The sequence below is a fragment of the Haliotis asinina genome, chromosome 15, assembly GCF_037392515.1.
Source record: "Haliotis asinina isolate JCU_RB_2024 chromosome 15, JCU_Hal_asi_v2, whole genome shotgun sequence".
Lineage (NCBI taxonomy): Eukaryota > Metazoa > Mollusca > Gastropoda > Lepetellida > Haliotidae > Haliotis > Haliotis asinina.
Window position 1 is genome coordinate 3847523 of NC_090294.1, and position 16229 is coordinate 3863751.

General features: G+C 39.4%; 2 protein-coding genes across 2 annotated transcripts; both read left to right on the forward strand.

The window, feature by feature from the left end:
* Positions 1–40: 40 nt before the first annotated feature.
* LOC137265940 (transcription factor IIIB 50 kDa subunit-like) lies at positions 41–2907 on the forward strand. Its single transcript, XM_067801417.1, has one exon. It carries the CDS (start codon positions 221–223, stop codon positions 1412–1414), a length of 1194 nt encoding a protein of 397 aa, XP_067657518.1. The 5' UTR covers positions 41–220; the 3' UTR covers positions 1415–2907.
* Positions 2908–4594: 1687 nt separating this feature from the next.
* On the forward strand, positions 4595–16024 carry LOC137265803 (protein PBDC1-like). Its single transcript, XM_067801261.1, has 7 exons — positions 4595–4711; positions 6033–6098; positions 6384–6443; positions 8264–8404; positions 9084–9195; positions 9510–9697; positions 15889–16024. The coding sequence occupies exons 1-6, from the start codon at positions 4688–4690 to the stop codon at positions 9680–9682; spliced, it is 576 nt and encodes a 191-aa protein (XP_067657362.1). The 5' UTR covers positions 4595–4687; the 3' UTR covers positions 9683–9697; positions 15889–16024.
* Positions 16025–16229: the final 205 nt, after the last annotated feature.

Below are 16229 nucleotides of genomic sequence, written 5' to 3' on the forward strand. Positions count from 1 at the left end.
GTAACAACTGTACCAAACGGTGATGTGGAGCTTCTATGGCATCCAACGTGCGCTCTCTGGGGGCAGATTGCTTTAGCTAGAGAAATTTCATGTTGGGATCGGTCTATTCTTACCTGAAGTAGTCGATGCGCAATGAGTGCCGGGAACTAGTTCCAGCTTGCTTCCTACAAATATTAGGGTGTCTGCAAAACGTTTTTTCAAGGGAAGTTAAAGTTTTACAATGTTGTGTCCACACTGTGGAGAAGACGCAGTCATCAAAGATAAGATTGGAGCACATGAACAATCCATTTGTTCCGAGTGTGGTTTGGTTGTGTCTGACCAATCTTTCGAGGATAGTACAGAATGTTACTTCAACGCTCCGTCACTCGGCGCCCTGCCCACTGGGGCAAGCTCAAGTTTACTCGCTGCTAAAAGAGATGCCGATAAGAAAAGTGACTTTGTCAGCCCCATTGGTGTAGAGGAAATCACGTGCATATGCAGTGCGATTGGGGGCATCAGCAGTGCTTGGAAGGAAGAAGGAATGATGGTATATGAGAATGCATGTAAACATCCAGACATGGAGGTTAGGAATAGATCCAAACAGTTCAAAGAAGCTTTGGGTGCTTGCTGTATGTATATTGTTTTGCGCCGACATGAGTATCCAATCACTGCAAGAGAAATGACAAGTGTAAGGAGACTACCCATCAATGACTTCATTTTGATGTTACGTCGAATGAAACAGATAATGGAAATTGAATTGCCAAGATGGAGCATGGGGCAGCTCACAGCCCATACACTGCAGAAAGCAAATTTCGACAGAAGAATTATTGAAAGAACCCAAAAATTGATGCAGATATGTGATAAATGTTGGCTTGTTAGTGGGCGAAGTCCAGAAGCTATCATTGTCATAGCAGCCTACTTTGCTTGGTTGTCATATCAGGAATCAGACGTTGGTTGTGTCAGTTTGTCATCATTTTGCAAAACCAACAATCTCCGTCTTCCAAAAGGTAATGGCATCCTGAAAAGAATGAAGGATATTTTGCTTGCAATGGCAGAACGTATTCCATGGATTAAAAGCATTAAGCCAACACAACTGCGCTACTATATTGAAGATATAGTTAAGTACAAAGCTAGTCTCATGAGAAAAGCCTTTGCTGTTGAAGAAAATGGGGAATCAGCTGAGTTGGGTCATGACAGAACAGAACTATGTTTAAGACCACCTTTAAGTAGAAAGAGAAAGGTTGAGGACAGTGACCCAGACGTAAAAAGTAATGATGAAATTGATGCAGAGATATCTGCCAAATATGGACATGTGATTAACTCTACAGAAATTGATCCTAGTGAATTTGCAGATGAAATGGACATGTACATCAAGACAGTAAAGGAAAAGGAAGATGTTAAACTGATTCGTCAAATTGGTGGCACTGGTTCATGAGTGCATGCTTTAACTGATCAGATGTTTTGGTGGCAATTTACACCACTGAACAGTGCATGTGAGATTCAAGCAGTATGGAAGATATACTCTTTTTGTATTATTAGAGCACTGAAAGACACTTGAACTATTTTGCTCCGACCCACATTAAAGGAAAAGGAAGATGTTAATGGGTGAAAATTCTGTTACTTGCACAGTGGATTATGTCAGGATGGGAAGGATGAACACTTCAGGTTCTAAGAAGGGCAGGAAATGGTAGTCAGTGCCAGTATTCAATCTTGGGTCCTCTGAAAGAATTTCAGCAAATATTTTCAATGCACCATCAGGGATTGGGAAAGGCAGGGGCCAGGGACCAATATGCCCATTAGAATACAAAATGGCCCATTAAAAATTTTGGAGTTTACTATTGATACAAGGGCAGTGGCCCATTCTAAATTCAGAAAATGGCTTATAATCCTGAAAATTCGCCATCGTCAAAGCTCTTTCCAACACTCTGCTGCATATTAAACAGTCTTACTCAGACATGAAAGTGTCCTTGACTAGACTTCATTTGAGAGTGACTTCAGTTTCCAACTGCATTCTAGTAATCGTTGAGAAATTCTGCTTACTCTTGATGTGGACCAGAGGATATCACAGATGTCATATTCAAACGGTTCACATCTTTCATTTCTTAGGACATAATCTTAGTGACATCAGATCCAAAATTTGTGATTGATAATTAACATTATTGATAAATGTTAAGAAGGAATGATGGAAATCTTCAGGAGTCATTTGGCGCTAATGAGACCTAAGAATGAGGTTGTCAAATCTGTCTGCCTAGGAGACGAATGTCCTATCAAAAGTTGATAAAATCATAAATACGTTCACAAGTCGTTTGCCACAAGCAAAATTACTTCATGATAATGTTTAGATTGTCAGCCAGGAGTACCAGGATCTACACAGTATCAATTGAAGTATGACTTTCTCATTGGACGCTCAGACAACTTTAAGCTGATGCAATGATATGGGTGAAATGCTGTTTGTGTTAAATGTTTTTAAACACAGAGCTCTCACTAGTTTCACATAAGTGATGTGTTGAAACAACATGATGTGATCAAGGTAAAATGTTGAAATAAATGATGCATGAATAACTGTGCTAAAGGTTACCTGTATCTCATGCTGTGTCTGTGATTATGATGTAATTCCAATGAAGTGCCAATCTGTGGAATGCACAGTCCGTTGATAAATGAAATAAGTTGTGTGTATGACCATGATGACAGCAGTAATTTATTGAGTGCAAGACAGATGTTTTTAGAGGTTACTGGTGTGTCGAAGATTGCAAGATTTTTAAAGTTGCATTGCTTTGCTTTTGTTGAACATGTTGAAGAATAAATGGTTCTGTAAAACAAATTCTTTTGTGCATAAGAAATGATCAAAATTATATGTGCAAGATATTGTATTGTGTTATTATTAATTCCACTGTTAAAATTGACTTTGGAATAAACTAATGCCTCACACTTCTCTCTTTTCATAATCATATCAAGTTGTTTGTTAATCATGTGAGAATAATTATTGCATAATGTTGCTGTTGGAAAAATGTAAAAAAAATTCCCCAGGATGCATGAATAACTGGACCTGGTCTAAACAATATGCAATGATCCATGTGACTTTGGTACAAACAAAATCATCTAACTCTTCTATACTTTATTTATACTCTATACTACCATATCCTTTTGATTCATAGGGATACTTGTCCCTAAATGGTATTTGTAGGTGGATATTAAGTTTCTTTGAAAATATTGAATTAAAGGGTAATTTTGCTTGCTGGGACCGTGAAATTATATTGAGATATCCACAATATTAAGGTATTGTATAAAGTTAAAAGAGCCTAAGTAGTTATAAGTTGTGAAGAATTTTTCTGGGAAAAAGAGAATCAAAATACATTGTATTGAATTATCATAAAGCAACACAATAGTGCACATCTGTACTTACTGTAGATGCCCATTGTGAAAGTACAAAATAAGCAGTACTAATCAGAGAATGTCAGCGTGCCATAAATCATTACCTTCTTGCTGACATGACCTGACTGTATGGGTTAAGATATACAACAGATTGAGTCTCAGCTGGATTCAAGCATATAAATGGATCGGGACTAACAAGGTCATGATTAAGAGTATAAATTCAGAAACAAAACCACAGTGAGAAAAACACACCGTCCAAACATTAGCACATTCACTTTCTTGATCGTCTTTATATAGATGTGATGTGAAACCAATGAGCTGTTCATGGATATGATGTCTGCTGATTTATTTGATTGCATTGCACTAAGGTTTCCTCCCTTAGTCAAAAAACAGGATTCGCTGATATTGAAAGCAACCTTTGCATTATTTATGATGTCTGGTACCTTGATATCTAAGAATATGACTACTGACCACTCCTCTAATCCCTGAAGATCTGCATTAAAATTGATCTTCAGTAACCCATGCTTATCATAAAAGCGTGTAACTAATGGGACTGAGAGGTCAGACTCGCTGACTTGGGTGTCACATCTTCGAATCCCAATTGTGTAGATTGATGCTCATGCTGTTGATCACTGGATTGTGCAGCATTAAACAACCAACTGACCACAGCTCACTTTCCTTCCTCTGTTGACAGACTTATTAAAATCAGCTCTCTCAGTCATCCATGTTATATGTTCTTGCTTAGAACAAGTCTAGACACGTGAAGGTCCTGCGGTAGAATAGGCCTTCAGCAACCCATACTTGCCATAAAAGGCGACTAACGTGATCGGGTGGTCAGGCTTGCTGACTTGGTTGACACATGTCATCGGTTCCCAATTGTGCAGATCGATGCTCATATTGTTGATCACTGGTTTGTCTGCTCCAGACCCGATTATTTACAGACCGCCGCCATATGACTGGAATATTATTGAGTGTGGCATAAAACTAATCTAAACTCACTCACTCACTAGAACAAGTCAGCTTACTTCAAAATCTGGTTTAAGGGTTTTTGACATTTAGCATAACAAAATCAGTCTTCACATAAAGGAGATGGGAGACATTTACTTTTGTAATAGATTACTGGTTATTGAGAGTCACATTAAAATTACATCAAACAAAAATGCTATACGTTTAATAGAGATAATGTGGTAACACCTGGATATCTTGTGCGGTCTTTTCCGTGTTTTAAATGACCAGGGGGAATAACTGTGTCATCACTTCCGGGTTTGAAAACGTGCTACGTGATTACCATACTCTACAAAATATTTAGTGAGGACGAGAACAGACAATAGACAATATGTCTTTCAATTTATCAGACCTGGTGAGTATTTGATTTTCCCAAGAAAAACATTCCAAACAAAATTGTCACTATTTTACTCTCTGTGCGACTGGAAAAGATCAGTCAAGTCGTTTGTCATTCACCTTGTGTGGCTTGTGACACAGATTTCAGTTCCAGCATATGAGTATAATTCCTAATTTATTCAGATGATGTTAACTGATGCAGGGTACCGATCTGCCTATCATAGGCCTAACAGGATATCATAGGCAGTTCTGCCTGTTTTGTTATCATATGGTTATACTATAGGTCAATAGTTGCACTTGTTTCTAATTATTTCACAAACTATCAATTTGGTTTTACTTGATCATAGAGATGAAAAGTTAATGCCCCCCTCCTTTCGTTTTTGGACAAAACTGAAATTTATATAATGTTCAGGAAAAGATGTTTCATTAAGAACACAATCTTTCTTAGATTTTCGTTCTGACAATTAACACTGAATATCTAGGTCATTAATTTTCAGTGAATTTTCTCAGAAATATTATATTCCTTATATTTAATTAGCACTTTTAGAAACTCCATTATCATGTGATGAAAACTCTCAAAAAGGGTTTGAATGAAAACCTTAGGAAATCAAAACTTTAATCATATTGATGCCTTCATGCGGAAATGCACCACTTCAAATTTGATAAATATCATAATTGTAGGCCGATCAGCCTATAGCAAAATAAGCAGAACAGCCTATAATAACCTGTTTCAAAGTGTTTGGCCTATTATAGGCCGATCGGTAGGTTTCCCCAACCTGTTGAGCAAACCAGAAACGTGATCCTGACCTTTATTCCTGGTTTGTTCAAACTTATAGGTTCATGGGTCACAACAAAGCCCACAAACCTCTGCATCAACTGTATCAGCAATATAGCTGGAATAGTTGAGTGCAGCATTAAACCTAAATAACAAACCAACCATGTTTGCATCACTTGTGACTTCCCCACATAAAGCTGGCATGCTGTGGTATGACAGGAATCTAGTTCAAAGTGGTGTTAAACACAATTTCTCAATCATATCATGATCATAGGAATGTTGATCATACATTTTCCATCTGGTCTTATGGTAAATAATAACGGGATCAGGTGGTCAGGCTCACTGTCTTGGTTGACATTGGCTGTGCAGATGGATGCTCATGCTGTTGATCACTGGATTGTTTGGTCCAGACTTGATTATGTACACTACAAACTGCTGCCATATAGCTGGAATATTGCTGAGTGTGACATAAAACTAAACTTACTCACTCTTTGTCATTGTAAATGCAATGTCATCAGTGTAATATTGTTTGTTTGTGTAAATGTAATTACTCTTATTCATTCAGGGTATTGGAGGAATGCAGTCGGCTGCCTCAGCCCTGTCATCAAAGGCTGAGGATTATGTCAATCAGGTAATATGACCAACTGAGCGACTGATGATGTTTATATTGTTATTAAGTATTTATTGAACTTGAATTGTAAAATACTGTTTTATGATCAGTGTGTGAGAGGTCCCACGTTTTTTAGTAGGAGGCTAGTTAAATGTATTTCAGTTTTCATGCCTTAGTCATTTCAATCATCAATATTACCAACTGTGCAGTAGGTGTTACAGTTCTATAATAATATGAGTCAGGTGACCCCCAAAATTAAGTGTATGTATGTTCAGTAGCCATGGTAACTGTAATAATCTGTTTCAGCCAGATGTGGAGTTGCAGTGGGCAGTGAAGGCCTATGCTCATGCCGAAACCTACTTCAATGTAAGTGTCACATCTTCAAGTGAGTGAGCAGTTGAGGGAGTTGAGCTACTTCGGATAGTCATCCTTTCATTGATGTCTGAATTGGATTGAAAGTCACATTGATCAAAACCTTTGAATATGGGTATGCATATTCAAATAAAAAATCCAATCTTCAATTATTCTATAACCCATAAAAATCTGATTTTTCAGTAATACAAAAATGTTTATAAATTTGAATGTTTGAAAGAATTTTAGTAAATAGTCATTTAATGTTCATTTGAGTTAAGTATTATTTGGTTAACTATGCCAGGAAATTGCATATTTCCAGGCTAAATCTAAAGATTTTCATAGGAGAGGAAGGGCTCAAGCCCTCTCTCACACCATCTCTCATCTTCAGGGCTCAGGAATTGCTCCTAGCAAGGAATGACTTTACTTTCATCTGATTTCGAGTTGGCATCTCTGGGTATTGGGCTGACAAACCTAGAAACACTATCAAACACTATATCATTCTGTATCTTGCCGCATCGGTTACCGGGTCACAACTTAATATGTGGGACTGTTGGGTAGCCCAGTGGTTAACATGTTTGCTTGTCACACCAACGGCCCATGTTCAATTCCCCACATGGGAACAGTGTGTAGAGCCTGTTTATGGTGTTCCCTGGTGTGATAGTGCTGGAATAATGCTACAAGTGGTGTAAAAGCAACTGACTCACTCTAAATTTGCTGGTACTGCCACTAGGTCCTTCTGGAAGCAGAATCTTTGTCATCATTGATGGTTCATGATTAGAACTGGTCCCTCAGGTTCTGTTAATTGGTTGATGTTGTGTATCATTGTACACAATATCCATTATGTTTTTTGTGGGCAAGACTCACTTACTTACATATCATGTTTATAGCTGGAATACTGCTGAGTGACACATTTAACAACAAACACACACCAAGGTTACACACATACAAAGATTGACAATTTAATCGTTATTCAGTGAAACATTGTTCAGAGAAGAAGGGACAGCTTCAAAAGGTGCAAAGAATTTTAGTAGTGGGTAAAATAATTTAGAAATAGCTGAAAGTGTATAGTTTTTGATAAATTATGTACATGATGTACAAGACTGTGCATTTGTACATGTATGTTGTTTTATTTACAAATCTATAAGAATAGTGCATTTGAGAAAGTGAAACGTTATTCAAGGTTTGTTTCTGGTAGAGACTCTGATTGCAATCTGTGCTGGTACAATTGTTGATCAACCAGATCGCAATCTCTACATTGACATATGTATCAAAATTAGAAAATATAATACACATACCTTGAATAATAATTTACTTTCCCAGCTGGACCCATGAAGGTCCTGGGGTACAATGGGCCTTCAGAAACCCATGCTTGTCATAAGAGGCGACTAACGGCATCGGGTGGTCAGGCCCGCTGACTTGGTTGACACATGTCATCGGTTCCCAATTGCACAGATCGATGCACATGATGTTGATCACTGGATAGTCTGGTGCATACTCGATTATTTACAGACCGCTGCCATATAGCGGGAATATTACTGAGTGCGGCGTAAAACTAAACTCACTCACTCACTTTCTGAACTGTTCTCAACTATTCATTGACAAATACATAGTGACCTGGGAATACTGTTTCAAAAAGTACAATGGAAGATTGAAACCCAGGTATAATCAAGAATAGCGTGAATAAAATGGGCGTTATGGTTTTCAACTTGAGCACATGCATGATGTAATATTAATTTCATGGCCAAAAATAGTTTTAAGTTTTAATTTATTTTGTAAATTTGTTCCCCTGTTTAACATCAAGATTTGTTGTTTAACAATGTATATGTCTGCAGCTGATCACCTCAGTGGATCCATCAATCCTGAAGCTCACAAAGGAAGATGATGAAATATACTCAAAGTTCAGACAAGAATTTCCTGATTTTAAGGTGGATGTTTTGGCTGAAGATGAACTGAAGTCAGAAAAGGCAAAAGAGGTAAACCAGTTATTTGACACCATCAGCTGATCATGTTTGTAAATGCAGAGCAATACTACAAAACAAAGACAGTCTTATCCAAATGCTACTGTTGGTTACAAACTAGGCTTAACTAAACTACATGGATCAGGTGGTCAAGCTAGATGATAGCAAGGACAATAGGCCACATAAGAGGATGTGGTCAAAGCAAGCCCTCTCATTGGTCGACACTTACTATCGTCTACCATTTTTGTCAAGATCTTTTAGTTGAGGGTCAAAATTAACTTTCAATCTGTTTGTAGAAATAACATTAACGAACTGGTAGGTGTCATGAGTGGTGATCGAAATGCCAATCACCCATGTTTATGTTTGGATGCAACCGGCAAAGCCAGCAGGTGGGGTACACCAAAGTGTCCAACCTTGTCTAGATATATTGTACTGTGAAGCATTTCAAGTCAGGGGTCATCTCAAAATTTTTGTATTTACAAAAAAATCTTTAATCCTCGCAGTGACATGAGGGCCTGTGGCTTATTGTCCGTTATTTCCAGTTGGTTACGGACAGCCATCATGATGCTGATTACACAAACAGGAAGTTGTGCATGTCAGATCGAGGTCCTCTTCCCATCTTAAACTGTATCTGGAGACCGTCTAAGACCTCGCTGACACGGAAACACTGATTAAATCTGTATTTAATATCCAGAAATGGCGTCCATTCTGTGAGTCCTTCAAAGGCCTGACCGAAGACTACAACTATGGTACCCTTGTACGTCTCGACAGTGCAAAGGATTACTCAGAGGAAAACTCAATCTTGGGTACGTAACCATTTTATGTACACATAGTAATTGTTTGTAGTGTCACAAATACCCTGACAAAGGGTATAAAACTCACTCACTCTCTCAGGGGAGTATGTCACCTCATCTCACTCACTCTGAGGGAGACATCAAACATTAGATAACATGTTATTAGGACAGGAATCATTCATATGACAGTTACGAAAGTTCTTATTGTTTTTTTTTAAACCATATAAAGCATAGCAGTCATGTGTGCATACTTTTTTGTTGCACAGTAACCTAGCAACTTTTTGTTTAATCTCCAAATAGTATTTTTTCCTGTATTTTTTATCCAGGTTTACGGATACAGTTCCTTGCTATTGAAATTGCTCGTAATCGAGAGGGACACAATTCACAGTTGCGTTTCACATACAAGAAGAAGAAAGCAGAGAAGAGTCCCACAAAACGCGCTGTCATTCAGTGTTGTGAAGGAGGTTCTTGTAGAGCATCCCGTGGCAAGAAGTATTGAAGGCGGATATATCATGTCAGTTTTCTGATGTCTCACTTTTTATATGTTTGAGAGCACATAAACATGTAGCTGTACAGTGTATCATTTTATATTGTTACAGAACTTGAGTTCCAAAGTGGTAATTAAGACATCCTCTTTCTCCGCACCCCGCACCTTAATCCATGTGCCAATTTTCAGTTCATCCCCAATTATGGTTGTTTGGATTTTTTTGTTGTGTTAGATTTTTTTTATTTTCTTCTCCCTCTCATTACAAACAATAAATCTTTCCTCATCCTGACTCATGCTTTTATTGCTTACTCTCCTCTTCCTGGCAAAGGTAGTGGAACACCTGAAATCCCTTGAAGTTCTCTTCTAAAAGAAGCGGATGTAAAATCACACTCACCCATGTATTACCTCCCTTTCTCCGTGCACATGGTCAGCTGACTGCCATCATACTTCACTCTCTCCCTATCACTTGACGAGGGTGGCTGGAGGCACCGAGGGTCCCATACGCAGCGATGTCTTTCATTATTTCGGTTTTCTAACTAAATTTGTGCTGTATACGGTTATTGGCTTGTATATATTTGTTACTATTATACAATTTTGTAATTATTGTGTCTATTTCTAACACGTATTTAGTCAACTGAGACTTAGTCTCAGTTGATGAAATCATGTTTTCAGTGCAGATTATGGCTGTCAGCAGTGTAAACCTTTATATTCTGCTCACATTGGTTGTGTATTTTGCATTAAGTTGTCTGAATTTGTATTATATTTACGATCTGTTCTCAGACGTGCCAGAGACAAGCAACATGGGATCACATTAGCCATGTCTAAATCTAGTGAGATAAAGTTGGGTGACCATTTAATTGTTGATAATGAGATTCATTCCAGCGAGAAGCCAGCTGTATCTCCAAGGTTGCGTCCAGGGTCGGGCGAGTCCCCTCCCAAGACTCAGAAGAGAACATCCATTGAGACAGGACCGTTTCAGACTAAGACAATCAAGAAGTCGAAGTCGACATCTGCAAGATCATCACAGAATCATCCCTCGCTGATAAAGAAGTCATTCTGGGATTGGAGATATTCCCCTTTAGAAGAACATCAATATTTTGACAAGTCTGTTATTGATACGAAGAGAAGACACCATACATCGGACATCGGCAACTAGATTGACACCGACGGCATCTTCAACACCTCAGAATTAATCTCATCTACAACAGACATCGCAGATGTCGATTGCATTCACCCGCATCGTAGACAACTTTTCAACACAGTCGTCAGTGCATGCACCGCATGGATTCGATGCAGGCATCTTCATGCAACAATTTACAATGGAGAGGATGAACCTCATGGAACGAAGATTGTAAGAGGAAAGACGACTACACTCGTCAACTACATTGACTGTGAATCAGTGAGAGCATTCATCTATGAGGATGAAGAGGAGGTGCATGCTAGACGACATTCAGACGGGCTCAATTTAGACTCGCATCTCAAGTTCAGCAATCCTGCGAGGAAGAATGAATGTTCCTGTCAACTGTCGTCTCTCAGAAGGATCAACCTCGTCTCAACTACTGCAGGACTGAATCTACTCCCTCGACAAGATTGAAGAGGTATCAAGGATGATTGCTCAAGACGTTAGAGAAGTCATGATGATCAAGTCCATCGACACCTTGACAACAGTGCTCAAACAGACGGATGCAAGCTAAACCAACCAACTCTCTTTCTCAACGGTCCTTTTCAGGACCTCCAAACAACCAAAAAGAATACTTGATAACTTGATGTGAAATGAAATAAAACAATAAAGTCAAATGAATACGTCGCAAAGATTCTTCGAGATGACTACAACATACCACTGCAAACTACACCTCCGATCACAAGAGATGACGGTATTATCTTCAGTGGAAAAATTCCAACACATCTACCTGGAAGACAATTTGTCTACATCAGCTTCAAGCGGCGAAAGTTTTTTTCGTGCGCTTTACTTATCTAGACACATGTTCGCCAAACAGCATGGTTACAGACAAGCCTAAAAGCTAGCAAGGTTATCACCGTTTGAACAAGATTTCACGATGATCAGTTATGTGCTACACCGGTGACGTCATGTCTATAATCTGATTGGTCCCCAAGAGACAACACCCTGTAAAGAAAGCTAGTGACGTTACATCTACAATTTGATTGGTCCACGAGAGACAACACTCTGTCCAGTCCTAGGAAGTCGTCTACATTTGACCTACAGTCATGCAACGATGGAAAGATGTCGTTTACACGCTAGTTTAGCAGTCTACAGGATCATTTGATTGTTTAGAGGACATATAGATCTTCTACAGCAGACTCAACGCTGCCTGTCAAGAGAATTACAGCAATTAAGGGCAGTTTCTGACTGGACAGCCAGCCAGCTATAAATAGACATAAAAAATAGACTTCCTTGGAATGTCAACAAGTTCAACGTTGATGATCTGAAGACCAAGAATGATGCATCTTAACGGCATACAAGCTCATCATGGGAGCTACAGTTGGACTTCACTATCAGGCTACTAACTTGGCTCGAATGACTTTAGAATCTAATCCTTTTCAACGGCCAGCATTACCAATGGACAGTCCTACTGTTTGGAATATCTTCGTCCCCATGGCTATTTACACAGATAACCAAACCCATCATCAATTATCTACACCTCAGGTGGGTACGCAGTGCTTTTTATCTGGACGACGGCATACAAGCACATCAACGGAAAAGTCAGCTCAGACTACAATTAGACTTCACAATCAGGCTACTAACACAACTGGGGTGATTAGTAAATCGCCTAAAGTCAGAACTGGAACCTCAACAAGATATCGAATTCCTCGGGATTCGTTTCATCACTACGTTGAATGAGATTGTATTTCCAGAGGACCGGAGGGTCAGGATTCAAGATATGATAATGCAAGCTTTACTCTCTTTGTTAACACTTCGACAATGGCAGTGTCTACTAGGCCTCCTCACGTCAGCGCAAGATATGACCAGAAGAGGAAGACTGCAATTCCGTTCCTTACAACAACAGAGACAACCTGAAGCCTTTTCTGATGAGGTGGACTCGCCGATCAAATGTCTGCACAGGAACCTATATGTTAGAGCTGGTATTCAACAACCATCTTTATGTAGATGCATCTCTACAAGGATGGGGAGCTCATCTGAAAAATGAGGTAGCCGCAGGAATCTGGAACAAAGAGGAACAGGCTCTTCACATCAACCAGTTGGAAATGAAAGCGGTCATTCATGCCATCCACCACTGGTCGACAGCATTGAGAAACAAGTTATTAATGATCCACATGGACAACTCAGCAGTAGCTTTTTACATAAACAAACAAGGGTCAACAAGATCACTATCTCTGCTGTACCTAACGTTTCAAGTGTTCAACTTAGTTAACAGTCTGAATCTTCAAGTAAAAGCATGTCACATACCAGGAGCCTGCAATGTGATGGCAGATGCCTTATCTCGTCCCCTACGTCCATCTCCAGCAGAATGGATGCTGCATCGGGAAGTGTTTTAACTAATCAGTCAAACTTTCGGATCACCGCAAACAGACCTCTTTACAACGAGATTCAACAGACAACAGCCTTTATGTCGCCAGTACCAGATCCCTTAGCCAGGGCAACGGACGCGCTCAGCATTCCATGGGAAGGAATAAACGCGTTTATGCGTTTCCCCCACAAACAAGGCAACTCATCCTCAAATAGCAGATTATTTATGCTATTTATGTCAGTCTTAAGGTCTGAAAGGTTCTACATTATCTACATACCTAGCTGCTTTCAGCTGAGTCATCACCATGGGAACAGGGACCAAACTGACTAAAGTACCAGAGCTCATTGCCTTACTGCGTTCGTTCAAGTTGGAAGATCAACAACACAGATTTAGAGCTCCAGCGTAGGATCTAAATATTGTACCCAACATCTCACAAGTGATGCATATGAACCGCTTGATCGAACTTCAATTGAAATGTTGACTCAAAAGACGCTATTTTTACTTGCCTTGGCTGCAGCGGCAAGAATATCAGAAATTCATGCTCTAAACTTTGATCGAACAAGCTTCGACACAAGTCACCAGGAAACAGCTCATTTAGGTCTAAGATGGGATTTCATAGCAGAGAATCAACTGCCAGGTCAACCGGATAGACAGTTCCATATACCGGCTTTGTCATCAATGTTAGGACCGCATGATACACAAGATTTATCATTATGTCCAGTGAGAGCATTGAAAATATGCATTGCACGTACCAAGTCTAGAAGACAACAGTGCAAGCGTCTTTTTATCCCTATATCTATTGAGACACCCACGGAAGTAACCCGCAACACCGTCTCAGTTTGGTTCAGAGCTGTTATACTTAGAGCATATAAAGCAGCAGGATTAGACCCTCCACTAGCCTCTAACCCACATGGAGTCAGAGCTCTAGCCTCTACTATTTTGGAATTCTGTTTTTGGGAGTTAAATACAGTATTCGCCAACCATTATCTGCGAGATATAACCACGAAGAACGTCATTGACATTCATCAGTTTGGACCACTTGTTGCTCAGCAACTAACAGTTCCCCGACGACGCTGACTTACCTCACCCGATTTATCACGTGACTTATGGAAGCCAGATACTCTGTGGAGTAATTTGGTTGAAAGTCTATGCAAACGTCTTGAACAGACTAGAATAAGGGATTATGACCTTGCATTCATTATGGAGATAATTAAGCCTGAAGAATGGTCGCAACTAGTTTCGATTGTTGTATCGTGACATTTAGTTGCATCAGAAACTAACAGGACACTAGCTATATTAGCGTCATCACGTACGTCAATAAGACCTTTTTCCGACTGGATGTGATTCCCCCCAAAATCTACAACGAATATGAGAAGAATAAGACTGAATTATCGCTGTTACAAGTTCCTGTTAGGGGAGAAATTATACGTAATTTACAACTGATAGCAGAATCCAGCGTAGCCTGACCCACTGCCATTTCCGTCGGATTCTGTAAGCAATTAAGCATGAGTCAGGATAAGGAAAACTATGTAATTTTCTGAATAAAATTTATATTTTATGCTTATCCTGACTCATGGCGGAAACCCTCCCAGCCGCCCCTCACAGACACGCTGAATTCTTGCATTCTCGTGTCGGGCGACTACAGGAGAGAGTGAAGTATCATGGCGGTCAGCTGACCATGTGCGCGGGATAAGGGAGGTAATACATGGGTGAGTGTGATTTTATGTTCGCTTCTTTGAGAAGAGAACTTCAAGGGATTTCAGGTGTTCCACTACCCTCGCCTGGAAGAGAAGAGTAAGCAATAATTAAGCATGAGTCAGGATAAGTATAAAATATCAATTTTATTCTGAAAATTACATTTTGTAGTTTGTCATTAGTAGTATAAGTAAATACCAATTGCCTTATATCTTCAATGACTGTTTCTTTCAACTTCCATCTTCCATCCTCTCAAATATTTCCCTATGGCACGCTCAGTAGGCATGAATTGTAATTGTATAGGGGCTTGTACATTGAGTAATTCAATGAGCTCATCCTTCCTCATATGTGAATAGCCTATCATACCACGCTTGCGCGCTTGCCTTCTTAAATCTTTCAGAGTGGGAGGTTTTTGATATCTTATCCCTAATAAAGTTAGTAACTCAAACTTTCTTATACGAGAATATCCCTCCATACCATGCTGGTATGCCATCTTGTTTAACTCACGCACTGTTGCCATGATACAGTGACAGTCGTCTGGCTGTGAGCTTGTGTGAAGGGAGACGGGTTGTCATTTTGGGTTTGGTGTTTTTGAAAGGGTGTCTAAATCTATGCTATTGATAAGTATAAGGCTTATATTTGAGATGATTTAGAACCACTATTACTTATACTACTACATTTGAAAACAGCATACAAGTGACGTTAGTGAGTAGTGAACTGTATCGATGTGCAACATTTTTAATGTTTACACAAAACGCAGACAAGATATTGGTAATGAAATGGTGCTAAGTGGGAACTGTGTGAAAAGTGTATGGTTCAGGGGCATGGAGAGGGAGGAACGTGTTAAGGGCACTGGGTGGCCGTCTTCTGACTGATTGTGGACGTTCGTAATGGTGGATTCCTTGCCTGAAGAGGTGGTAATCAGTCTCGTTCACATTCAGTCAGTAAATTCTGTTTTGTTTTTATGTCACTAGTTTGAAACTTGCCCTGCTTGAATAAGACAAACTGTTTATCATTTTTGTTTTTTTCTGTCAGTTTTGAGATGCTATCCCTCAACCTCTATGTACCAGGTTCATGCTACAACCGACAGGCTATGAAGAAATTATACTGTGATGGTGATGGTACATCAGCTTTGACCACTTCCCATAATAAATATTGAATATGAAATATTGGTGATTTGTTTATGAGTTTTTTTCCGATATTTTGAACTGAAAAGTAGTGAGTCGTTTACAGCCTCAATATTATCATATGATGTCTTTAGTGCTTAATGCTGCACTCAGTGACATTGGTCCAATATACTGGTGTGGTGACATGCGTCTGGCAGCTGTGGGGCTTGCATGAATCTTCTCTCCATCTTTGATAATGTTCGGCAAGCT